The sequence below is a fragment of the Symphalangus syndactylus genome, chromosome 12, assembly GCF_028878055.3.
Source record: "Symphalangus syndactylus isolate Jambi chromosome 12, NHGRI_mSymSyn1-v2.1_pri, whole genome shotgun sequence".
NCBI classification, from domain to species: Eukaryota; Metazoa; Chordata; class Mammalia; order Primates; family Hylobatidae; genus Symphalangus; species Symphalangus syndactylus.
Window position 1 is genome coordinate 141,616,925 of NC_072441.2, and position 24,706 is coordinate 141,641,630.

Consider the following 24,706-nt stretch of genomic DNA (forward strand, 5'->3'; position numbering starts at 1 on the left):
AGCCTGACTAACATGATGAAACCCCATCTCCACTAAAAATACAAAAATTAGCTGGACGTGGTGGCGGGCACCTGTAATCCCAGCTACTAGGGAGACTGAGGAAGGAGAATTGCTTGAGCCCAGGAGGCAGAGGTTGCAGTGAGCCGAGATCATGCCATTGCACTCCAGCCTGAGCGACAGAGTAAGACTCCGTCTCAAAAAAAAAAAAAAAAAAAGAAAAATAATACATTTTTGTTTTGGAAAAAGAAATATACTGTGTTGATCTCAAAATCTGACTTAATGAAATGTCTCTGATTTTATACATGTTAAGTCTGCAAAACTACGTAGTAAACAGCATGGAACTTCATGAACCTCCCACCTGCTAATTCCACTTTTTCATTCAATGAATCTGTCCAAACATACCGCACTTATTATTAGGCTCACTACAATTAAATAACCACTTATAGAACATCCAGCCAGTTGAGGGTTAAGCTTATCAGGTGGCAGTATGTGAAACAATTTATTTCTTTTTTGAGCAGAATCTCGCACTGTGGTCCAGGCTGGAGTGCAGTGGTGCGATCTTGGCTCACCGCAACCTCCACCTCCCAGGTTCAAGCAATTCTCTTGTCTCAGCTTCCCAAGTAGCTGGGATTACAGGCATACGCCACCATGAACAGCTATTTTTTGTATTTTTAATAGAGACGGGGTTTCACCATGTTGGTTAGGCTGGTCTTGAACTCCTAACCTCGTGATCTGCCTGCTTCGGCCTCCCAAAGTGCTGGGATTACAGGTGTGAGCCACCGCATCCGGCTGGGAAACAATTTTTTTTTTTTTTTTTTTTTGAGATGGAGTTTCACTCTTGTTGCCCAGGCTGGAATGCAATGCCGTGACCTCAGCTCACTGCAATGTCCACCTCCCATGTTCAGAGGATTCTCCTGCCTCAGCCTCCCGAGTAGTGGGTATTACAGGCACCCGCCACCATGCCTGGCTAATTTTTTGTATTTTTAATAGAGACGAGGTTACACCATTTTGGTCAAGCTAGTCTCGAACTCCTTACCTCAGCTGATCCACTGCCTTGGCCTCCCAAAGCACTGAGATTACAGGAGTGAGAAACAATTTTTAAAGGCATTTCCTCCCTTGAAAATAAAAGGGGGCATTTCCCTTGTTATTAGTAAGAGCCCATTTTGCAATCTATTCTTTCATCATTTTTAAAGTTCACAGAAATACTATGTCTCTCTCATATTGTTAGAAGATTCAGAAATCAGTTAAAATATCAAGTATTAGTAATGACTCAAAGGTAGTATTATGTAAGCTTACAATTGAGAACATAGTCTTGTAAAATTTCTTCTACAAATGAAAAACCTAAAAATACGGGTGGGCATGGTAGCTCACTCCTGTAATACCAGCATTTTGGGAGGCTGAGGCAGGAGGATCATTTGAGTCTAGGAGTTCAAGACCAGCCTGCGCAACATAGTAAGATCCTGTCTCTACAAAAAATGTTTTTTTAATCTAAAAATATCTCACATCAATAGACTGTAGATACCACGTTGTGATTTCCCAAGAACTTGACAATTTGGAAACGATGTATAAAATAACTGGCTGATGTAAAACAAGGAATTCTAGGCCAGGCGCAGTGGCTCATGCCTGTAATCCCAGCACTCTGGGAGGCCGAGGTGTGTGGACTACCTGAAGTCAGGAGTTCGAGACCAGCCTGGCCAACATGGTGAAATCCCGTCTCTACTAAAAATACTGAGCCAAGATCGCGCCATTGCACTCTAGCCTGGGTGACGAGAGCAAAACTCTGTCTCAAACAAACAAACAAAAAACAAGGAATTCTTCATTTCCTTAAGCTGACATTTCAGACTAATGCACACATTTTTTTATTATAATCAAACCACAAAATGCCCACATTTTAATGTATAAGAGAAAGCATCAGTTGTGTGACAAGGTTTTGCTGAATCTCAATAGTTGTTTTTTTTTTTAAGCAGTGGCTAGCCAAAGAAAGTCATTAATATTAACACAGATAATGGCAGAAAACCACAGAAACTCCAAATACAGAAAGGCTGTTCATGTATCCTAACAGCATAACCATTATGGCTGAAAAACCACACAATATTCTTTCTCACATCTGTTTTGTTAATGAGCCAAGAATGAGGGTCTATTCAGTATCCAAGACAACTGAATTAGAAGGTAGGAATGTCTGGTAAATGCTGTTCATCTCAACAGTCTGAGACTACACAGGTCTGGAAAGGATACTGATCTTAAATAAATTATCTTTTTAGTTTCACCTTCCTGAAAACAGAATTATCACTTTGGTCTTTTTTCTCCTACCCATTAGCAACAACAAAAACTTATAAATTACTTTTTAAGATTATAGTTTTAAGTACCGTAAGATAATATGCTTTGTTAGATTAACAATATTTTAATTCATCTTTCAGGTAGATCCTCAAGTATTTTAAGAATATAGAAACCGATGTGAAACTAGATGGCTATATTATAAAGCAAAATGGTATTCAACTAGAATCCATCAGCTTAGACAATTTGGCAAGAAATCTACTCTGAGCCAGGGTTTTTCCATATACAACAGAGAATTCTTCCAGGAAATGTCCCCTTTACAGGGCCCCAGGCCTCTTTGCATACTGTCAGGCCAGGCAGTAACTAAAAAACGCAATGTTCCCATTGGAAGATATAAACTAATATAAATTAATTCTAAATTACCAACTTATTACATACAATTCTCCAAAAAAGCAAAATGAAGTAGCATCTAGGTATCTTTTCATTCAAATGGCTTTCCTAAATAACTTAATTCCTTAATTTTTAAAAAACTAAACAGATTAGTTTAGAATTTGGTTTAAAAATGTAAAGAATGGTTATATGAGGCTGATAGAATCATGGGTAATTTTGTAAACGTCTTCATGTTAACTGAATTATATTTGAAGGTTATCTATACATTTTTTCCCTTAAGTCTTTTTTTAGAAGGAAAAATTTATTTTATGTCTCATTTTCTGTTTTCCCTCGGAGTCCCTTCATTGAAAGAGAAATTCTAAACCAAATATCAAAACAATCTTGCACATTTTTATAAGTCCCACTGCCAGTCAAGTGCAATAAATATATTTTTTTAAGTCATAATGGTCACTCCAGGGCAGCACAAGCCAAAATTTAAGTGACAACCCAGTAGGAAAACCCTTATCACTTTCAAGATTCATGCCCACAGACAGAGCACTAATTTGATTTTTTTCCTTCAAGGCAAAGAACTACAAGTGAGAAAATTTATATAACAACAAAAACATTTTCAAAGTTATTAAAGAAGATTGTTTTCTGGGAGGCCGAGGCAGGCAGATCATCTCAGGTCAGGAGTTCAAGACCAGCCTGGCCAACATGGTGAAACCCCATCTTTACTAAAAATACAAAAAATTAGCTGGGCATGGTGATGCATGCCGGTAATCCCAGCTACTCGGGAGGCTGAGACAAGAGAATCACTTGAACCCAGGAGGCGGAGGTTGCAGTGAGCCAATATCACGCCACTGCACTCCAGCCTGGGTGACAGAGAAAGCAAGACCCCATCTCAAAAAAAAATAAATAAATAAAAAGAAGATTGTTTTAAATACTAAATTGGGACCCTGATGGCATTATATATTTTAGTAGGTATTTTTAACCCATAATTTTTATCTACATCATTCAAATCCCAATCTCGATTTAGTTCTAGCTTCCCATATATGCAACTTTTATTCCTTCGGAACTTGGTTCCAAGTAACTTTTCTAAAACTTTTATTATTAAATAAATGCAGAACTCTAAAACAACTATTTTCAGACATGAATTTAAAAGTATAAATAAGAAAGAAACAGTTCATTCACTTTTGCAAGACTGTATAAAACTTCCGCCAAACATCAAACAATTTGCATGTCATTAATTTAAGGTAAAAGTAAATGTTTTTCTTCCATTATAAAGTATAGTTCCTCTGTCCTAAACGGTAGTCTAACAGTATCTGAAAACACAGACTAGAATAGTATGGACCTAAAAAATGAGTACTCAGGAGAAGTGATATCATCAAGCATTTCTGCAGCTCCCTATTCCCACTTTATTTAGAACTGAAACATAACCTATACTCTTAGTTCAGCAGTAATTAGACCATAAAAAATGGTGTTTCATCAGATGTTCCCCTAACTAAAGAGTCACAGACACAGATGTTAAACTGTTGATTAATTTTTAACTAATTTCGCCTTTTTTTGTTAAATCAAAGTTCTGATGGTACTAAATCAGCAGATTGCACAAGACATCCTTAAAAAGCATTTAAAATATTTCATATGAAAGAACAGACAAATACTAACTTATATGGTATTTGTGTTCGAGGTTCCCTAATGTAAATAAATTTAACAGTTTTCTATGTATCCACCGAACAACTAGAATTTAAAATATCCTATCACAAGATGATTCCTGAGAATCTCCACACAAAAGAAAAACTTACGACAGAATCGGAAAGCCAAGATTCAATACTGACTCAATAGACTTTTTCAGAACATTTATACTAAAATTTTAAAATCAAAATACATGTCAAATGATGATTTTTTTTTTTTTTTTTTTTTTTTTTTTTTTTTTTGAGACAGGGTTTTGCTCCATCACCTAGGCTGGAGTGTAGTGGCGTGATCATAGCTCGCTGCAATCTCTGCCTCCTGGGCTCAATCCATTCTCCTGCCTCAGCCTCCCAAGTAGCTGGGACTACAGACATGTGCCACAATTCTCAGCTAATTTTTCTGTTTTTTGTAGAGGCAGGTCTCACTACGTTACCTAGGCTGGTCTCCAACTGCTGAGCTCAAGCGATCATCCTTCCTCAGCCTCCCAAAGTGCTGAGATTACAGGCATGAACCACCACGCCCAGCCTAAATTACGTATTTAAAATTTAGTTGCACAGCTATGCTTTCAACTTTACGCTAAGCATACCAATTATATACAAGTCTCAGGAATAATGAAAATTTTGTTTCTGATAATGTCAATCTTGAGCCAAAGTATAGCTTATCTTCATTGTTAGGCTACATTCAATCATGTATAAACTGTACTGAAGAAAAAACTTTACTTTTCAAGAGACCCAAACATATAGTTGATAATCTAACTACACACTTCCCCAAATGTGAAGACAGCTAAATGGGTATCCATTTCAGCAATGGGACACCCAAAAAAGAAGAGGTAAAATGTATTTTCTGAGCTGTACTTGGCCAGTTGTACCAGTTGACTAGGTGGTTTGATGTTACAAATGTTTTCTAAGACATTGCCCATATATATGGGCACAATATCATATGAAAAACCTTAAGGAGAAAAAGAAAAAACTTTAAAAACTTTTTTGAAATATCTTTAAAAGTTTTAGGATGATTAATAAAGGGTCTGACTTTCATGATTTGTTTTCCAGACTTGACAACAGGACAGTTATGTACAAAGATCACCTATGGTCCCAAATAATCACATTTCCTGTACAGTAAAACAGTAGTATCGTAATTTTTTAAAAAGGGCAGGACAGTTTAGAAATACACAAATCAAAACTGAGTTAAGAGTCGAAATCTTTTCACAATCCAGACAGACTTTCTGTTTTTAAGACGATATGGGGGAAAGCGAACAATGGAGCAGGAAAAAGAGATAAGGTAAAGTTGATTAGCGAAACTTCCATGTAACAAAATTTGCAAAAAAAAAAAATTTTTTTAACTCTCTCCCCACCTCACCTCCCCAGTTTGAGTGCTTTTTTGCATCCATTTGACACTTAATATTCAATCTATTCAACAAAGTTCTTAGCTATCGTTATGTCACTGGTTTCTTTTACACAAGTTTTTCTTATATCAAATCGGCAAAAAGAGATATGGAATTCAGGAACTTGTAACACCATTAGTAACAAGACAGCCTCGCAAATATTTTGAAAATTAATTTACGAACTTGTGATCGTCTGAAGCATACTTTCAAATTTAACACGCCAAGCACGATCATTTGTTAGGCAAACCGTTATGCAACACCTTTCTGTCCCTGAATTCATTACTTTAGAACCATAAACAATACTTTTCCTTTTTTAAGGACAAGTACTATCCATGTTGCAATTTTCTCTTAAGACTGCAAGACTGCTGCTCTTCCCCCTAGACATAAAGCAGTTTTCTTAAATTCCAAATTTCCAGGAATACGACAACTACTTCTCTAAGGAAGAGAGAATGAAAAAAAAAATACTGTCAGCAATTTTAAGATCCACCTCCTCGTATAAGCAGGGATCCAGGCTGCTATGACATTTCCAAGCTCCTCAGAAACTATCTACCATGCTGCCACAAACAACAGAAAAGAACTCGAGGGTAGGAGCAATGCCATGTTGAATTTAACGTTGCACCAACACCTCCTTCGAACTTAATCTGAAGTTATCCGTTATCTCAGTGTATCTTCACAACTACCCTAAGAGGTAGGTAAGGGAGCTGGCTGGCTGCCCAGCCTCTACGGAGCACACAACGTGGCTAAAGGACACGCACTCCAACTAGACAATGGCAAACCATTCTAAAGTCTAGAAGAAGGGTACTCCAGCAAAGAGTAATACCGCCTAGATAACCCCAAACTTAAACCCTCCAAGCGTTTCCCCGCCTCGCAGTTTCGCCGACTCAGGGGCCTCCGGGGAACTGCGGCTGGGCCGCGGGGAGGTCGCGGGGGAGCAGGGCGAAGGGCGGGAGACCGGGGGATGCCCGCCCGACGCTCACCTCGCGCACCTGGGCCGGGCGGGAGGAGCAGGGATGCTCAGAGGACAGTAGCTGGGTGACATCGCCTACCTGGCCCAGCGACTCTGACTCACCTGCGGAGCCGATTTCCATTCATGGAGCTGGGGGGAGTGCTTCGAGGGAGAACGGAGCCCGCCACTGGGGGCAAGGAGGCGGCCCGGGGGGCGACGCGGCGCGGCGCGGCGCGACGCGACGGGCACTCTCACTCGGCCCCGAGGCGGGGGCGGCGACGGCTTCCCCTGAGCAACCGCACTCTGAAAGCTCTGGGCCGGAAGAGTCGCGGACGGAAAACGGCACGGGACTAGGCGAGAGGAAGGGGAGATGTGAGGCGCGGACAGAGGGGAGTCCCGTCCGGAAGTTGCATCGCCCGCGGCCGCCGACGCTCCCACCGCTCCTCCACGACTGCGGGCCACCGCCGCTGACCTGCCCGGGGCCGCCCCGGAAGCGCGCCGGCGTCAGTTCCGCTGCCTGGCTTGCCCGGCGTCCTCGCCTCGCCTCTGGGTCCCGAGCCGTGCCGGAGCGACGTCGAGGCGGGAGCGGCCGGCGCGGAGGACGCCGGGGAGGTGTCCGGGAGCCGGGCCACATGCAGCGCGCTCGGCCGTCCCCCGCGGGGCCGTGCCGGCCGGAGACAACGCGGAGGGGCAGGACTCCTCGCGCCGCACGATTGGGGGCGGTGCCTGTCTGCGGCGACGTCGCAGCTGGCGGCGGGGCTTACCTGAGGAGTAGCCTACCTGGAGCCGGCGGGTGAAGGACCCAGACCTGCCGCGGAGGCCCCGAGCCGAGCCCGCTGGGGTAGGGCCACCCTCCTTCCTGAGCCCCCGCCACGCCCAGTCCGAGCCGCCCCACGCGCCCCCTCCTCCCAGGCGGTCAAGTGACCACCGCAATTGACCTAAGTCCTAGGCTGCTTTAACGACCATTTTTAGGAGAAAAAAAAGTATTATAATTTGGAAAAGATGACTAACAAACAGGACACTACACAAACATCAGATCGAGTAATTTCCATGTTTAAAACTCTTTAATAGCGCCTTGTCACACTTGGAAAACCCAAACTCCTTTCCAGAGTGAAAACGCACGGCGTAAATGGGCCCCGCCTGTGCTACAGCTATACTGGTCGGCTTCCAATTCCCCCAACGGGCCAACCGCTGCTTTTTTCTGACTTGGAGCTTCTCTGCTTTTGGTTCCCTTGGCCAGGAACCCTCTCTCTCCTCTCCACCCTCCCCTTACTCTCTACCCCACAGTTTCTTTTTGCGTCTCAACGAAAGACATCTGAGACGCCTTTTCCGGACCACCCATCTATGGTGGGGCACCTGTTAGTCTACTACAGTATTACCTTGGTAGCTCTTTGCCCAGTCTGTTATTTACTACTTGTGTGCCCCCCACCCCACTTGAATGTCAGGCAAATAGTAGGTCCTTAATAAATATTTGTTGCCTTAATGAAACACACTATTTTATTCAGGCTGAGGAACCATTCATAATTTCTCCCCATGTCTCTATGCTTCAGTAATACGGTTTTTTTTAATCAAAATAATTTTTTAAAGAGGAAAAGGAGAAAGAATATCCTATCTTCAGTTCCCCTCACTGTGGGACTTTGGATCAGTCACTTGATCTCTCTGGGCTTCAATTTTCTTATCTGAAAAATTGAGAGAACAGCATGTACCTTACACAGTTTGTAAGGTTAGGTGATGCACATAAAGCACAGAGAAAATCCTCCCCAAATATTAGTGAATAACAGAAGTATTTACTATTTACCATTTTAAAGCACTTACCATATAATATTAAACACTTAATAAGTGTATGGGACTCAAAACCACATCTGACTCCAATTCTGTCTTACTTTCTTCTTCTTTCACATCCCTACCCCCGTGGCTGAAAATACCCTCCCCAATTTTAAAATATCAAATTAAATGTCACCAGATGAAACACTGCATCTTAAAAGTCATTTTTAATCCTCGACTGTACACAATCCAAATCTTGGTAGCAGCATCTGACAGGGTAAATACCAACTCTTGTGCAAGGGTCTTTTATATCCTCAACCCCTCTGATTCTGGAACTGGTTCCCTAAACAAAGGCAGACTTCTTCAGCTTCTTCCAGAGTAGACATTAGACATGGTGACAGTGATAAACCCTTGGGGTGGGCTAGTCCTTTTCGACATTGATGGAGCAGAATTTACACCCTCTGATTCAATCCATCTCAGTAAATGTCAATGATGCCTTCCTATCTACTTCTGCTATCCAGGAACCCACCTCTTTAGAGTGAACGCATGTGAAAGGCTCATAATTTGTAATATCAAGAAGTAGGAAGACAAAGAGGTTTGAAGGATTCTGCCAAAGGCAAAGCTGTATGAGGCTCTCTCCTGACTACATGTACACCCTATATTTGGATAACTCATTCCCAACTGAGTCTGCTCTTACAGAACAGGGTCATTGGGTATTATCTTAACTATCATTGCCCCAGTACCTAGAACAGTGCCAGTGCCTGGCACATAGCAGCATTCAGTATATTTGTTGGATTGATGGATAGATAGATGAATAAATAAATAAGCTTCAAGAATGGAACTGAGCAAACAAACTAAAACTCTGCTCTCATACCTGGTGACACTGGTTGTTCTGAGAAGAAAGAAATACAGAAATAGTACAAAATCTCAGGTGCAGAGAAATCAGTGCCCTCTGAAAGTTGAATCTCCTCAGGAGCCATCAAATACCCAGTGCAAAATTTCCTAAAATATGATACAAAAGTATAAACTAGAAAAGAAAAAAGCAACAAATGGAGCTTTAATAAATTCGCAAAATTTTAAACTTTTGCTCTTCAAAATGAAAAGGCAAGCCACAGACTGGGAAAAATAGATGTAAAAGATATATCCAACAAAGGACTTGTGTTCAAAATGAATAAAGAACTCTTACAACTCAATAAAACTCAATTTTGAAGCAGGTAAAAGAGGCTGGGCCCAGTGGCTTATGCCTGTAATTCCAGCACTTTGGGAGGCCGAGGCGGGAGGATAGCTTGAAGCTAAGAGAGGCCAGCCTGGGCAATAATAATGAGACCGAACGCTACAAAAAAAAAATTTTTTTTTTTTTTAATTAGCTGGGCGTGGTGGTGTGTGCCTGTAAGCCCAGCTACTTAGGAGGCTGAGGTGGGAGGATTGCTTGAGCCCAGGAGGCAGAAACTGCAGTGAGCCGTGATCATGCCACTGCACTCCAGCCTGGGTGACAGAGTGAGACACTGTCTCAAAAACAACAAATACAATGGGTAAAAGATGCCAACAACAAAGATATGGGGATAGTACGTAAGCACATGAAAAGATGATCAATATCACTGGTCGCTAAGGAAAGGCATAATGAGCTACCAAATACTCAGTGCATGCAGGAAAGACAGGGTGGCTAGCTGCCACTTTTAAGTGCCACGTCCCTGCCCAGTAAGTCAGGCTCAGGGACACACAGTGCACACTTCCCTCCCTGCTGCCGCTATTATTCTACTCCACTTAGGACTTTCTACTCCTAGGCTTCTTGTGTTAGACAAGAAACATCACTGGATGAGGAGAGCAACTGAGTACAATCCTCTCACATGGGCCAAGATTAGAGTCAACTGGGCACCTGAGTTCAAATCTCTTCTCCTAGACCATCAGTTTCTACAAGGTAGAAAGTAAGTTACTTTATACTCTAGCAAGATACAATATAAAACATGGGCTTTAGGGACAGACACAGCTAACACTGAAGGCCCTCTCTTACTTGCTGTGAGCCTGGGAAAGTCACTCAGATTCATGTTTCTCATCTGTAAAAGTTGAAGTACCTTTGAGACTAGATGCTGCTTATCCAATAGCTCTTATCTTCTTTCTTGCTAGTAGACATGACTGAACTTTCTAGTCTACGTGACTCAAAGGATAATTCATTAAGCCACTCCTGATGGATGATCTTACTTGCTTTGCCAATGACAGGAGTGAGATGACCCATTTCTAGCAAAGCCATGAGGCCGTATCTGCTGGAGCTTCCAGGGAAAGACTTCCTTGCTTTAGAAGGACACAGAAAAATTTGTCTCTCTTTTGCCAGACACGGTTCTGTCAGCATTTCCTTCCCAGAATTACAGTAGCCATATTGGGACCATGAGGCGAACTGGCATGAGGATAAACATGGAGGATGGCAGAGCAAAAAGATTTCAAGAAACTGAGTCTTTGCTGTTATCACTGAGCCACTGAATTAACCAACCTTGGAGTAACATTAAATTAGGATTTCTTGCCATATGAAATGATAGTTTTCTTATTTAAGAAAAATTTAATCAGAATTTTGTAATATGCAATTGAAGATAACTGATAAACTATTTCGCATGTAAAGATGCTGTAAGATGCAATTATATAAGATACTGTAGAAAATACCTAGCCAAGTACTTCAAAGTACCCAAACAAACCCTTCCTCCTCGTGCAGCTCACTCTCATTAATAGCCCACAGGCCTTTTCCAGAAACCTGGCTAAAAGTTCCTACTGTCTCTTTTAAGAGGAAAGTTCCCTCCCTTTGGAAAATGGGGACGAAGGACCAACGGCTCCCTAGAAAGGTCCCTCAATATTATTACACTTTGTCCAAAAAAAAAAAAAGCCCAAACAAAAAACCATTGCCAAGAGGATGGTGGTGAAGGTGCTAAAGTCCAGAACAACAGGACAGTATGTTCCTGCAGGGTAAGCCACAAAGGCCTAAAAAACCTTGGTATGATATACTGGAGAAGGCAGGTGTGCATAAGTGGAAAACTAAATGCATCTAATTCCCCAGCAAATCCACTTTTCCAGCTCTTCCTTCTTGACACAGCTGCTTTGAAGGAGTACTTCTGTCATGTTCTGTGTGCCTTCTAAGCCTGCCTAGGCATTTCTCAGCCTATCATCAGAGGAATAAATGTCTGCAAAGCTAGAAACAAAAAAGGTGAGTTAATTTTCCAATTCGACATTACTTCCCATTCAAGCAGTAGACAGCAGCTTAAGGATGGCCCAGACTCAGAACTTCCAACTAGTCTTTTCCTTGCACTCTTTCGTTTAGCCACCAAATCCTAATTGCCATGAGATTCTGGGGTCTGCTACACCAAGAGGTACCAAACAAATACCCAGCCTGACTACCCCAAGGCAACTGCTAGTCCAGAATGTGCTCCAGCATATTTTGCCAAATGACAGAGCAGAAGGAAGGGTGCTCAACCAGTAATGAAAAGGAATGCCCAGGGGTGCCAGGACAAGCCTTCACTGAAAACCTTGAACTCCAGGACCAGACAATGCAGGCTCCCAGTCTTTTTAACTTGAGTAGCAACCACAGGCAAATCCTGAAGGCTTTTCAATATCAATCTTTTCTAAAACTAAAGTTTATAGCAAAATTTGCCATAATCATCCTCCTCCTATTCCCCCTGCTAAGTACTTTATTTCTGCCTCACTCGGGATCATAAATTTATGTCTTATTTCAAGTGGGCAAAATCTGCTCCATGTCCAATCTGCTCTTCAAGTTCAACCAACCTCCCTAACCCTTGCTGCTGAAAAGAGGCATGGGGCTGGCTGGCTCTTTGCCAAGGGAGTCTGCCAGGTGATAGCTACAGGCCAATTCACAACACTTGGCCTCCAGAGGAATGCTAGGTCCACGTATGTACATACTGGCTGCCACTGACGATTTCTCACTGGGCTATCTGCCAGAATCCTTCTCTGAGCCTTCTTACCCCCATGCATAGAAATAACAATGCTCTAGCAGTACCAGAAAGAATGCCAGAATTTACATGCTTGACAATTATACCACCAGCTTAAAGTACAAAACCATAGAACCTCCAACTTGGGGTGAGTGGGAAAATACAATGATAATCTGGTTAAGTATCTGCTTACCTGAAGATTCAGGAATTCTGAGTTCATCCTGTGTATGCCTATCACTTCTTGATCTGCTGCCCACCCAGCCCATACTCATAAACCACAGACTACTAGCCTATTAATTATATTTGCACATACTGATCCGTTGGTATATGCCATGACCCTGAGATGACAAAAATGAAGAGAATGTAGCTTCTGCTCCTAGGAGTTCACAGGTGCTAAAGAAGACAAGTTATGGAAATAAATATAGTATGCTACTATTATCTAGTACACTGGAACACAGTTTATAATATTGGCTAGGAACAAAATTAGGTTTTGTTTATTCTTTTACAATTATCTCCTAATTGGTGGTAGTTGTGGTGAACTCGAAAGTCCTAGTTTTAGCCACTTTAGAGTTGGCTTTTCCAATGCTCATTTTCAAGAAATACTGGAGAATAACCTAAGTGAGTCATAGAGTTATAAGATCCCCAAAAGATGGGGAGTAGAAAGGTAAAACAAACAGAAAAAAAAGAACTCCCTCTCTGCAGCAGTTCATGTTGTTAATCACTCCCTTCATGAACCTTCTTCTACTCTGATTTCTTCTCCTACCTCACTAAACTGGTTAAACAAAGAAACAAAAAACCCACAAACTGTCTACCAGTGATCTGTCACCTTAAGATCTGCTTCCTCCCCCGAACCTTTAAATTGAGTTTCTTAGGGGGCTGTATACTATGTTTCTCTTCTCTTTTTCTAAGCTATCTCATTCATGCCTATGGCTTTAACTACCATCTATAAGACTCCCATATCTATAAATGCAGTTTTACAGTCTTACCTGAGCACCAACCTGTGTTTACCGGACACCTTACCCTTCCTGCCCCACAAAAACCTCAAAACTCAGTCTATACGACATTGTCTTTCTTCAAAAACTCCCCACCTTCCTTCTACAGTCTCCCCGTCACCCCCATCTTGACTGGCAGAATGTCCCAACACACTCCTATTGTCAAGGAGAAACCTGGGAGCTAACCTCTACTCCTGTCTTCTCCTCCCACCAGCCATCGAGTCCTATTAATTCTATCTTGTCTCTCAAATCTGTCCCTTCCTCCCTATATTCGTTGCTGTAGCCTTATTCCACTCCCTCACTATCTTCCTCCTATGCCAGGGGACTATTTGGCTAATCATATCCCCCACCAAACTTAATTCCCTTAACGAGACAGACACTATTTTCCTCATTTTGAATTGTGCCTGCCCTCCCCACAGTACTGCTGGCACAGTGCTTTGCATGTTTGTTGAAGAATAAATGAAGGCTCTGTGAAGTATTCCTGCATAACAGTCTACAGTATTATTCTCACCTAAAATCTATTAGAGATGTAATCAGTCCCAAAAGTTTGTTTTGCTGGTAGGTAAAAAAAGAGAAAGACCGCACTTTAGAAATAGAAGCCACTGTTGTCTTTATAAAACACAGAATTGTGCTGCTGCTGCTGCTGCTGATGTTGCTTGCTTCAGAAGGAACTGTACATTACAGCTGCTGGGATAATTTCACAATGGACTGGACAAGGTACAGCTCAAAGCAGGACACAAACACAAGTCTCAAAGGGAAACAAATGCAAACAAGTACACAGCTATGGGGATCCAGAGACATTTCCCCATCCATGCTGGACTTGAGAGGGATAAAAAGTTTAGAAACTAAAGTGAAAACCAGAGTAGTCACACATGCCCACCACATGGCTGCTAAGTGCAACATCACATACCAATTAGGCTGGACTGTGTGCACAGGAAAGTAATTTCATTTTTCCTTATTGCTACTACACCAAGGGACTCAGTGCATTCAACAAATGTCTTTACTTGCACAATTCTTGGAGGGTTTCCTATTTTCCTCTGTAAAGAAGGAAATCTCCCTTTCCCACCTCATTCTGTTTTGTTTCTAGCTCATTCCTTCCCCTCCCTTTCTTGGACGCCCAAACAGCAGCCAGAGGTTCTAAGTCAGTATGAATACAGTAAGGGGAGAGCACCAACCCAGCCTCTCTCCCTGCCCAGGGAGAAGGCAAGTCCTATTAAGTCGGAGGAAAGAGAAGAACAGAAAATACCTCCTTCCCAATCTGCTTAGAAGGCCAAATAGTAAAAAGTGCCCTGCATATCCCTGCCATGATCAGATTTTAAGAAGGAAGGTATTCCAGCTACCATCCTGGATTGGCCTAGGCCCCATATATAAATAAAAATAACTTCCTCCAATGTAGTTTCCAAAACTGCCTTTTGGCTAGTTTGAGATGATTTTTCTACCCCGATGGGGAAGAAACTTCCAACCTTGTTAGTTACACATGATTCCAGGTCCAAAATTGTCCCACCAGCCTTACAGATATCCTATGGGCCAGCTAATAGTCAGTGCGCCCTTGGCTGCCCATCTTGAGTGCTGGCCTTATTCACAAACAGAAAAAAAAAAGTATCCCAAAACACTGCTGCTTAGCTAAATAGGAGGCCACGGAGAAGCTATCTAGCAGGTGGGCATTAGGAGCTTTTTAGGGAAGTTTCAAATTTCTAGGTATCTTCTTCTTCGGCTTTATGTTAAGCCTAAGTTCCCAGCAACAATAGCCCCAGGCTTATCCCTGGAGGCCAGTGTAGCACCTCAATCCCTAATGGATCAGGTTGGACTGGATAAACAATCAAAGAACAGTGCTCTCCTTTCCCACCTTTTATTCAAATTCTCTCCATTCTCTTCTCATCACTCTTTTTCCTTTATGTCCATCCCCTGACACTCAAACCCAGGATACCCAAGTAGCTCAACCCTAAGACGATCTCAGAAAAGCCAGGCCCAGGTAAAGAGAGAAAGAACCAGATTTAGAAAAAGCAATGAGAGAAACCAGCTCCAAGGAGTGGACAGGTGTGGAAAATGCCAGAAACCCTCCTGGCTTCACACAAGTTAGGCAGGTCAGTTGCTCTTCTCTAGTATAAGCTTGAGGGCAGTCCAGCCCAGGTGGACATCTCTGGGCTTGGGGAACAGGTTCTTGGTCTTCTGCAGTCAAGGAGCTAAGCCTGACCCTGCCAGCTAACAGTGGAATCATTGCAGTCATGCAGAGATTTTGTCATCACATAGGCAGACAGGCAGACAGGCAGGCAGGCAGGCAGGCCGGCCAGCAAGCAAGCAGAGTGAATAGAAGAAAAGGGAAAGGAAGCCAGGGAAAGAGAGAAGAGGAAAAGGAAGGCAAAACAGTGGTACAAAGGGAGCAAGAGACCCAACTAAGAGGATGAGGCTGGGGGTCCCCCAAGCACTTCCTTGAAGCTTGGGTAAGAAGCACCACTTAAACCAAATCCACACGAGCCAAAGCTTGCTGCCAACACCACTTCTCCATCTGCATGCACCACCTTTCAAACAGGAATAATCCTCAAGGTCGGGGTATTTTTCAAGTCTCAAAAATTATTTTTTTACAAAAAAATCAGAGTAAGAAGTCATTTCTTGTCATTGCCCAAAGCTGATTCTCTTGTTTTTTATTTCTTGAATGGCATATGCCATGCCAAAGGGCTAAAAATGCATTTCAAGCCCCAGCTGAAAACCAACTGGAGAGAGTGAGGCAAAGAGAGAAAAGGAGAGAACACAAACTTGTTGCTGGGAGTAGAGGCTGCCACCTGCTCCCTATGGACATTTGCAAATGCTGGTGAATGACTGGACCCTCCAGGAATAGTGCCCTGATCCTAGCCCCAAAATGTACCCAAGTAGAGAACATGCAGAGCCCACTGTCCCAGGAGAGCTCCCCTCCCCAAAGGGTGACAGAACACGAAGTAGACTGTATATGAAGGCAATGGACAGGGCAGATGGAGTGTTAGCATCACTCTCTTTAGGCACTTGTGTAAGGAATGTAGGCTCTCCAGTGAGCTGCCTCCTCCCAGAGCCCTCCATTCTGTTCTTCAGCTGGGCTTGTGCCTATATAGGGCACCCCATGCTGTAGCCAGCAGGAAAAAAGTAAAGGAGGAGTTACTCAACAGTCCTGATGCTTTCTCCACAATGAATGTTTGTGCTACGTTTTATGAGTTGCTGAACAATGTAGCCAACCAGAACAGAACCTGGGATAGATTGTTTTGCATAGCAAATCTGGGTCATACAAGGGCAGCTGACGGGAGGAAATGGTAGTTCTAACTCTACAGGCCAGGATTTAGACCCTTCTTCCTCCAGCTGGCCTCCAAGCCTGGGCTAGGTCTAAAGTAATCATGGCTTCATCACCAGATCAGGATAGATCCAAGCCCAGCCTCCTCAAAAAGAGGAAATTCCACACTGAAGTTGCAACTCCCCATCCCAAGCAGTGGGGCAGGAAAAAAATGAACAGTCAAGGAAAAAGGGCAGTGGGGGATGCTTGCTTCAAGGCCAGCAGAGACCAAGCTAGAACCACCACCTTCTCCAGTCCTGCAAGACAGCCAAACCCCATGTCTCAAGATGACAAAAAAAAAAAAAAAAAAAAAAACAAGCCCATGCCACCCACTCACATGCCCTAGTGGGAAACCAGGAAAAATTCATTTGTGTAAACAGAAGCAATAGGGAGCAGCAAAATTCCCCAGCCTGTCCACAGGACACACTGGAATCTAGGATGAGCCAAAGGGTCAGAGGACAGTCCAGGGGAAGGAAAAAGATGCACTTGCAAGAAAGAGTGCAGGACAGTGCAGAGGAGGGAGGCTATAGCAAGCAAAAGGTATTATCTGCACAGAGGAAGGATGGAGCCTGGACCCCATCTTGGGGCGATAACCACCCCCTCCCTACCTAGCCAGGTCAGGTACACAGTTCATTCTGATGGCTCAATGTTTCCGGGATATAAACTCATCAGGCATGGGAAGGATTTCCAAATTTTGGCAATACACTCAAGTTATGGTATAAAAATAACATTTTGTTTTCTCTCTTTTTTCTCATTTTAGACCTAAGAGTTTTTTGTTATAAGACACCCCAGTTTAGAAATATTGAAACATAAGAGACTTGACCATCAAGGGAGAAAATAAGCCAAGAGTGAAAAATGCTATGAAAGTAACTCCAGACCTGGGTGGGGCGGGAGGTAGGAGGAACAAGGAGAAAAGGAGGCGTAAGTGGAAAGGCCAGGGGCCAGTCATCTCAGCAGCTCCGAGACTTGTCATGTTTGAAAGTGCAAATGTCAATGGATTATAACCATCTTGAGGTTGTGATCTTTTAAAAAGCTCAATGAATGAGGAAGTCAATTCCTTCAAATGCAAAATAGCTGGCTTTCTGGCTGGAGGTTTGTTGGGTCTGGGGTATTTCTTCCCCATCTACCTCCTCTCCCACCCCCACCCCATTCCCCAAAGAAAGGTACAAAAGGTTGCAGTTCTGCAGCATTACCGTTACAGGGAAGGCACTGGTTACCCACCAGCGGGCGGAAGGAAGACAGGGTCGTGTCACTTCAAAGCTAAGTGCCATAGTGCCTTAAGTATTACTAGGGGCTGGATGTCTGTCAGGGAGGAGAAGTAAGGTGGGGCAGAAAATGTGGACAGAGAGGAATAAGGGGAAGGTGGGGGGTGGCAGCTGGGGGAGGAGCAACCAAAACCATTAAAAAATCTTCCTACAAACTGGATTCTGAACCCATTAAAACATCTAGTATCCTAAAATATTGATCTGGGTCTGGTTTCATTTTTCTTCTTAAACAAATCTAGTCCTTTTCTGATTAAGGCTCCTAAAAAATCCTTCCCTCCTCCCACCCACTTTCTCAAGCCCCTCACTTTCCCATCTAAAGTATCAAACCCAAACCTAACCAGCTTTTGTCTGCAGGGCTACAGAGTTGACCTTACCAAGCTGTCAAGCATGAGTCTTTAGCACTGTGAGTCACATGAGACACCTGTGTGTATGGTGGGCACCAGTGCTGCCCCTTTTGGTCCAGTGGGGTCAGGGCCAGATGTGACAAGATGGGGTGAGGGGTGGGGGACATGAGGTTGATATCAGAGATTTCTGGCTGGTGGTCTGTCTTGCTGGCCCTGTTCCCCACTCTTACACCACCTCTACAGAAGGAAACAAGGCGTCCTACACTCCTCCCTACCCCACCTCCCTCCTCCTTGCTTCCTCTGGATTTGGGTGGCACAGCTCCTGGGGCTTGGAAAGCTTTCTTCTATCCAGTGAGGTAACAGCGTTCTGCCTTCAAGCGAAGTACATGGTGCGCAGAGTATCCTGGTGAACCTGCACGGCTTTGGCCAGGGCCTGGGGGTCCCGCCCATTGCTCTGCCCCGATATGTGGCTCCCCTCTCCACTGAAAAGGAAAAAATGAAAGAAGTCCTTCCTGGTGAACTGAGCTGCTGCTAATTCCCTCACCCAGCCCTGGGATGCCAATTCCCATACCAACTTTAAGAGAAAACCCCAACCCAGGATTGGGCAGACGAGCCCAATGACACCAAATTGGACAGCACTCATTTCCTGCTACCCAAGAAAAGTTGAGAAGATCTGGCACAATAGGCTGAAGCAAAAAGGAGGCCAACCTGATCCCAGGCCTCACCTGTCATGCTCCTTGTCCACCAGGTGGTATCGTGCCCGGAAAGCCACCAGGCGGGCATAGTAGGCAGGTGCTGGGATAGAGACAGAGCGTGTGCATCGTACGTAAGTGTGGCACAGCTGGTACGTCAGGATCTGGAGCTCATCCGCTGTGAAACGGTTGTCATCCCAAAGAACATAGTAATGGGATGGTCGGCTAGTGCCCTGGGAAGATAGGAAGGTGAGGGGTCCCAGGCTGGGCAGAGGAGATGGCTGATAATAGGGGAACAGGATCACTATTAAGAATATGGCTGGGTAGATGATTCACCCATGAACAGACAGACGCAAAACTACCAATGTCATAAAGCACTCTTCTTATAAGCAACCTGCAAGTGTACTCAGGGCTTATTAAGAGAGCAGTCCTGGCCGGGCACAGTGGCTCATGCTTGTAATCCCAGCACTTTGGGAGGCCGAGGCAGGTGGATCACTTGAGGTCAGGAGTTCAAGACCAGCGGGGCCAAAATGGTGAAACCCTGTCTCTACTAAAAATACAAAAATTGGCTGGGCATGGTGGCGCATGCTTGTAATCCCAGCTACTTGGGAGGCTGAGGCGGGAAGGCAGGAAGACCGCTTAAACCCAGGAGGTGGAGGTTGCAGTTAGATGAGATTGTGCCACTGCACTCCAGCCTGGGGGACAGAGCGAGACTCCGCCTCAAAACAAAACAAAACAAAACAAACAGAAAAGAGAGCAATCCTAATTTGGATGTCCTTCAGTGATGACTGATATAGTCTAGAGGCAATGTGAATGAACAACTCATCTTTGACCCATTGGAACCCCAAGATAAAGCCCAGCTACCTGGATGCCTGCGTGGCTGCACAGATAGAAGTCAAACTCAAATGGGTGGGTGATGTTGGTGTCCACTGTGGTCCCAGCTGGGATGTTACCACTCTTCCCAATCTGTATAGAGACAAACACAACCAAGATCCCAAGACCTGCCTGGCCCTAACCAGGACCCTGGCTCAATTCTACTCTGACTTCACCAAAATCCCAAGAACAAAGCCAAAGTTGCTATTCCCTGAGGGTACTGAATCTTAAAATAATATGCTTCTAAAGTCACACGGACCTGTGTTCAAGTCCTGTTAGCTGTGTGATCTTAGCAAGTCATTTAACCTTTCTGAGGTTAAATTGGAGATAATAATAATACCTACCTCACAGGGTTGCTGTGAGGAAGACGCCTTGTACAGTATCTGGCACATAGGAGGAGTTCAATAAATGGTAGTTCCCCTTCCCTTCTCTAGGAGCTGGTCTATATATGGGGTCTAGGCCAGGGAGCTAGGAGGAGGGAAAGGAAGTATAAGGGAAGGAGGGGAGAAGGTGGACACTAGTGAAGGCGGTGGCAGAGGAAGGACCACAAAAGCTAGGAGGAGGGAAGGGGCCAGGGAGGATGGATAGGACAAGGACTAAATCCCCAGCCTTTATCTCAGGGGCTTCTTCTCTATTAAGATAAGGCAGACAGAAGGAGGGGATGGGAGGCCTTAGTCCCTCACTCACTCGCTCATTCTTGTCAGCACAGAAAAGGCGGGTGTGATGGCGTTTCTGCACCACAATATAAGTGATCCCCGGCTGGTAGTCCTTTTCCAGTTTGATGCAGGCATCACGAATGGCCAGTAGCTCATAGTGGAGTATCTAGGCACAAAATGGGGAGGGAAACAAAGAAATACACAGTTCCTCTTGAGTTCACATACCCTTCTGAACTAAGGAGTTGCCACTTGTAATATAGCTTTTGGCTCAGTCTCCCTTTATATGCTGATGCTCAACAATTAGAGATGATAGGCCCTTCTTGTCAAAAGCAGCCTTATACACAGTTCACTTAATATGTTCCTATAAAACCTTGGCCAGGAGGCTTGGCATCAGAAGACAACACTCATCTGGTTCCTGTGTATAAAGAGACCTAATATCAAGACACAGAACCAAGGTTCACAGAGAAATCACTAAAATCACAATGCCCAAAGTTAGTTTCACTCAGGATCAGGTGACTAATGAGAGTTCTCCTTTGGGCTCCAAGAGCAGACAGGTTGTGGACCACCAGAGAAGAGCAGACATATAGTTCCATAATGGGTGCAGAGAGAGTAGGTGAATTCAGTCCTGCAAAGCAACAGGATTATAAGAAAATAGGCTAGCTAAGGGAAAAGCTAGAAGAAAATAATCATAGGCAATAGTTGCCTGTGGCCGTGGATGTCAGATATAGAGGGTCAAAACTGTATGGTAGAGAAGGATAGACTTTGGAATCAATTAGATTTAAATCCAAGCTTTATCTAGTTGTATTACATCAGGCAAGTTATTCAACTCCACTAAGTCTCATTTTCTCCATGTCTATTAATGTCACTAAGACCTGCTTCACAAAGCAGTTATGAAGACTAAGATAGACAATTAAGTTAAAGCATAGAAAACCTAGTAGGGCTTAATAACTGCTGATTGCTTTGCTAAGCAGTTTGAATTTTAACCCAAAGCTATGTGAAGCCACTAGACATTTCTGAACAGATACATGATATGATAAATGTGTCTGATATTTTAGAAAATACTGGATGACTTAGAAATTGGGCATAATGGCCGGGCACGGTGGCTCATGCCTGTATTTCCAGCACTTTGGGAGGCCAAGGCGGGTGGATCATTTGAGGTTAGGAGTTTGAGACCAGCCTGGCCGACATGGCGAAACCCCATCTCTACTAAAAATACAAAAATAAGCTGGGTGTGGTGACTCATACCTGCAGCCCCAGCTACTTGGGAGGCTGAGGAAAGAGAATCGCTTGAGCCCAGGAGGCAGAGGCTGCAGTGAGCTAAGATCACACCACTGTGCTCCACCCTGGGCAAGAGCGAGACTCTGTTCCCCCCGCAAAAAAAAAAAAAAAAAAAAAAAGAAAAGAAAAAAGAAACTGGGCATAACAGTTAAGAGCATAAACTATGGAATCAGACCAATGTGTCTGAATCCCAGTTCCACTCCTAATTATCTTGGATGACATTAAAGATCATGTAACATTTCCAAGCCTGTTTTCTCATCTGTTAAATGGAAATACATTGTTATTCCAAAGGACTATTGTAAAGCATTAAATAGAACATATATTTCCACTCAGATTTAGGAAAAAAAAAACAAAACATGAAGTGCTTAGGACAGTTCATGGCACATAGGAAGTTCATTGGAACAGTAGTTATAATACTATTAAATGGTAGTCAAGGATACCAGTTCAGGATAGAAGTTAAAAAAAAAAAAAATGAAGGCTGGCAGTGAGAAGGAATAGGAGGAGTATTATCAAGGAGGGTCAACAGCATTAGTCCTCAAATGTAGTCTCCAGACTATCAGCATCGCCTAAGAACTTGTCAGTATTGTAAATTCTTGGCCCTCATCCAAGACTCACTGAATCAGAAACTCTAAGGGTAGAGCCCTTAAAACTGTTTTAACAAGCCCTCCAGGTGATCTTAATGTAACCTAGCATTTGAGGATCACTGGTCTAAACAATCAGTCTCCAACATGAACCAACTACTTAAATAGACACTGAGGGTCTTCTATGATGAGAAGAAAAATCTACAGATGCTTGTACACTCCATCCCTCAGTTGCGATCTTTGCCCACAAGTCTGCCCCATTTAGCAAAGCTCCCTAAGAAGTGACACACCTCTCAGTGCCAATAGCTTAGAAAATGTAGTAGCACCTAGCTTTCCAGTCATGATGTGAAGGTTTTCTCCACCTACTGTGGGCCCTACCTGGGGTAGCTGACCTTCAGGCACCCCATCTCGGTAGAAGATGATGCGGGTAGGCTTGAAACGGGTGGACTTGTAGAACTGGATGAGGAGCTCACGCACCATGTAGGACAAGTCTTCAATGATCTCTTGCCGTGGTCGCTGTACCCGCACAGTAGCACAGTATCGGCTGGGGTGGGCATCCATACTGCCTACCACCTGAGAGTCAGAGAGAAAGGATTAGCTCCTAGAACCTTCACCCTCACTGTCAGGCTATGGGTTTGTGGAAAGGCTTCTTAGCAAGAAAACTACAACTGAATGACTAGGGCTTGAGATTCAATGAGCCCTGGTTTCAATCTCTATTCTATCACACAAGCAGAAGTTACTCAATCTCTCTGATCTTTTTTCCTCTTCTTAGATGGTGATAAGAACACCTGCTTGCAGTGCTACTGGGGTCCATATTAAGCACCTTACACAGGGCCTAGCCCACAGTAGGTACTTGATAAATTGATTTCTCTCCCCTTTGCAGAGGAGCATGTGAAGGTTTAGCACTACTAAATCGAACAATAGCCTCATCCAGTCCCAAGTTTATCCTTTTTCCCATTCAAATGCTCATCTACCCAGGAATCACGACCATAGTAACAGTGTTCTTGTGGTTGATGGAAGAAATGCCATTTATAAAGGAGACAGCGGCCAAAGCCTAGGAGAGATGGCCACAAGGAAAACAGGGATAAGCATATTATAGGGTTTCCCTGCACTTACTGAGGTTAAGACCAGTGTGCTTACAGAAATGTGAGGGTTTAGGAAATATAAGTGGGGAAGAAGGTCTGATCCCTAGCAATTTGGAAGCCCCTAAGAGACAAAGAGCAGAAAAGTCAGGAGAGAGATAAGAGAAACATCTAATCTATTATACAGATCGAGGTGAGGATGGGCAGAGCAAAGGACAGTCCTAGCAACTAAGTAACTCCCTTTAAAGGGATTTCAGAGAAGATATAGTCCCTCCCCTACATCCCAAAAGCAGGCATGGGGAAAGAGAGACATTCAAATGCAGAGCATGAGTGATGCAGAATGAGTCAAGTCTCTGGCTACACTCTCACTACTCTCCCTGAAAAAAAGACACTATACAGAGCTACTTTTATGAGATATCAAGGGAATGGGAATTGGGAATAGCGAGCTAAATGGAGATCTTATGAAGGCTCAAGAGCCAGCGCTGAGGGAAGGAAATCATGGGCAGTTTTGAGGACTCAGACCGAAGAGGAGAACCTTATGAAGCAGCTACAGAATATCACTCACTGCTGTGATAGAAGGTTTTTTCCCATCCCCTGCTGGGGGGTGTGTAACATCTGCTCCCAGGAATATCACTGGCTGTTGAAAAACGGCAGAGCTGAGCAAGGAAGAGAAAACAAAATGGTGAGGCGCTGGGTCTTCTCTAGCTGGCACCATCCAATACCCACTCTGCTCTTCTCCCCCTTGTGTCTGATTCACTCTGCCTGGCCAGGGTCCTATCTCTTCATCAGTTCCCAGCATGGTACCTTGACAAGGGCAAGTGGACAACAGAGTTCATACCGCTGGTGTGGGACTAGGATGTTGTTAATGCCACCAAGTTTGACATTGATCTTGAGGCAGAGGTTGGACAGAGTCTGAGGTGAGGTCTTGACCACGTTCTTCACCTGCACACACTGCGTAGCCATTCCCAAGAGCGTATCTCCAACACGTTTCACCTCAGCTACGGGCGGGGAGAGAAATGATTAGTGCATTCAACAAATATTTACTGAATGCCTACTAGATGCCAGGCAGTGTATGAGGTGCTAGGGAACACAATAATGACAGGAAACACATAAGGTCCCTACTCTCAAAGTGCTTACTACTAAATAGGGACTAATTTTAAAAATCGTGAAAATTACAACACTGATAAATGACACAACAGAAAACTTCATGGAACAACGACAGCATAAAATAGGAAATAAAAACCTAGTCAGGAAAGGATTCTTGAGTAGGTAATGATTGAAATGAAATCTGAGGACAGC

General features: G+C 43.8%; 2 protein-coding genes across 7 annotated transcripts in view; both read right to left on the reverse strand.

Annotated features, from left to right (window-relative positions):
* The window catches only part of LOC129468935 (protein argonaute-3), a 133,202-nt gene extending 125,864 nt beyond the window's left edge, over positions 1–7,338 (reverse strand). Inside the window, exon 1 of one of the 2 annotated variants that reach the window (XM_055254949.2) lies at positions 6,783–7,338. In XM_055254949.2, the coding sequence (XP_055110924.1) occupies positions 6,783–6,801 (19 nt within the window). In that variant the 5' untranslated portion in view covers positions 6,802–7,338. The remainder of the gene's footprint in view (positions 1–6,782) is intronic. The other variant, XM_063627904.1, reaches the window with a different exon arrangement.
* Positions 7,339–8,631: 1,293 nt separating this feature from the next.
* AGO1 (argonaute RISC component 1) overlaps positions 8,632–24,706 on the reverse strand; it is a 46,313-nt gene continuing 30,238 nt past the window's right edge. For 3 of the 5 annotated variants that reach the window (XM_063627903.1, XM_055254942.2, XM_055254947.2), the window contains 7 exons: positions 24,246–24,405; positions 23,973–24,063; positions 22,704–22,898; positions 20,498–20,632; positions 19,802–19,903; positions 18,971–19,218; positions 8,632–18,727 (listed from right to left, as the gene is read on the reverse strand). In XM_063627903.1, coding sequence (XP_063483973.1) covers positions 18,619–18,727; positions 18,971–19,218; positions 19,802–19,903; positions 20,498–20,632; positions 22,704–22,898; positions 23,973–24,063; positions 24,246–24,405 — 1,040 coding nt within the window. In that variant the 3' untranslated portion in view covers positions 8,632–18,618. The remainder of the gene's footprint in view (positions 18,728–18,970; positions 19,219–19,801; positions 19,904–20,497; positions 20,633–22,703; positions 22,899–23,972; positions 24,064–24,245; positions 24,406–24,706) is intronic. The other 2 variants (XM_055254945.2, XM_055254944.2) reach the window with 1 other exon arrangement.